Source organism: Aplysia californica, unplaced genomic scaffold (assembly GCF_000002075.1).
Source record: "Aplysia californica isolate F4 #8 unplaced genomic scaffold, AplCal3.0 scaffold00307, whole genome shotgun sequence".
Classification (NCBI taxonomy): domain Eukaryota; kingdom Metazoa; phylum Mollusca; class Gastropoda; order Aplysiida; family Aplysiidae; genus Aplysia; species Aplysia californica.
The window spans coordinates 144,191-145,985 of NW_004797577.1; the positions used below are offsets into that span (position 1 = coordinate 144,191).

Below are 1,795 nucleotides of genomic sequence, written 5' to 3' on the forward strand. Positions count from 1 at the left end.
CCTTATAATTTGTTGCACCTCTCAAGATTTATTGCCCCATTCCAGTAGAGTGTAAATATGGTAGGCCAATGACTTTTAGTTGATAGTAAAGCACCGATCATTCTTTTCATCGAAAGGGAGCCCAGCTAGTCACTTATATGAACTATTTGTGGTGGATGTGTTGTAAGACTTTGCGCTGCTGAGGCTAGAGAGGTGAGCAGGGTAAGCCTGACTCTCCGTTTGGTCTTCTATGTTAACATCCACCCCTTGTCGCTCATATGACCTTATTATGCAGTTGCGAGCGACGTAAAACCTTACTAAAAACGACAAGGAAACTGTAACTGAAAACACAAACTGATTCTGTTTCAATCTATGGACCAAAAAGAAAAAAGCTGATTACTTTATGTTGCGTTGTTTGTTGTCTGTTTCAGGAGTCCTCGGATAGCTTTACTGGTCCTTCCAAAGCGGAGAAGTTTTACCGGGCCGAGTTTCCCGTTCTGACGTATGTAAGTGAACAATATTTTATAAAATTGATCTCAGGCTTCTGTAAAAATGAAATATAGTTAATCCTTAATACTGTAGTGTGAGTTTTATAATTGTTACTCCCTTGTAACACCTCTAACCTTTGGCACTTTAGTAACCTAATTATGTTACAAACGCGGTAAAATTTTTACTAAAACAAACTTCTGCGGTGGTGGAAATTATTGTTTAGAAAAGTTAGTTCACATTGTTATTATAATGTGAATTTAAATACTTCATATTCTGTAAAATGTAATGTAAAAATCAAGAAATGTTTCTATCGACCGTCATACACAAATTGTCAGCACACAGAAGAGCATGCGTATAAATGGCACACCGACAGGCCTGTCGTTCGTACGCATGTACCCGTAGTTGTTTTTTTCCTTTTTTAAATAAAAGATAATATGAGATCATATTAATATGGTGAAAAGGGGGGAAAGAGTAGACAATTGAATACAACTGGGAATCTCAAAGTGCTATAGACGGTTATAGCTGCAACTTTGCTTTTCAACGTCTATTATGTGTGTTCCTTTTTTTTTAACACACAACCTTCATTGCTAACTTTTTCCTCCATACCTCTCTGGCTCCTCCCCTCAAACTCTCTGGCTCCTCCCCTCAAACTCTCTGGCTCCTCCCCTCAAACAAACTCTCTGGCTCCTCCCCTCAAACAAACTCTCTGGCTCCTCCCCTCAAACTCTCTGGCTCCTCACCTCAAACTCTCTGGCTCCTCCCCTCAAACTCTCTGGCTCCTCCCCTCAAACTCTCTGGCTCCTCCCCTCAAACAAACATTCTGGCTCCTCCCCTCAATCTCCCGCCGCAGGAGGACGTGGCCCAGGCTGACAAGACAGAGGTCATCAAAGGTCGAGGTCGGAGTAAGATGGGCAAAGTTCACGCCCCTGAGGCCACGCCGGGCAGTGACTGCAGCATTAAGTGTGAGTACACAAAGCAGCTAAACATATTATAATTATTGGGAAAGTTCCTCACTTTGGCCGCCTAAAACTTCGGAACCACTTAACTTTCGAATTTGAACAAAGTAACGGTGGTTCAGAATCATTTAAAGGGTGCACAGTTTTACTGAGGAGTCTGAAGTCACTGTAGTTTAATTTTCAGTTTCTCATTAGTTTCGTTTAGATCTAATCTTGGGCAAAGATAGTGAATAACAAGATGGGCCACTCAGCCAAAAAAGTGTCCGCAGGAAGTATGCTCTTTGCTTCAGATGGCGCTGCAGTCTGTTTTGAAGCTCTCTTTCGTTTTTCCAGAAGAAGAATAGGAATAGCACCTCCTTGCGTGCGCAGAT

The 1,795-nt window shown here is 41.8% G+C and overlaps 1 protein-coding gene across 1 annotated transcript in view; it reads left to right on the forward strand.

The window, feature by feature from the left end:
• LOC101855959 (dynein heavy chain 6, axonemal) overlaps nt 1-1,795 on the forward strand; it is a gene marked incomplete in the record, with an annotated part of 98,470 nt that overhangs the window by 4,798 nt on the left and 91,877 nt on the right. The window contains 1 exon segment of the mRNA XM_035970687.1: nt 1,319-1,430. Coding sequence (XP_035826580.1) covers nt 1,319-1,430 — 112 coding nt within the window.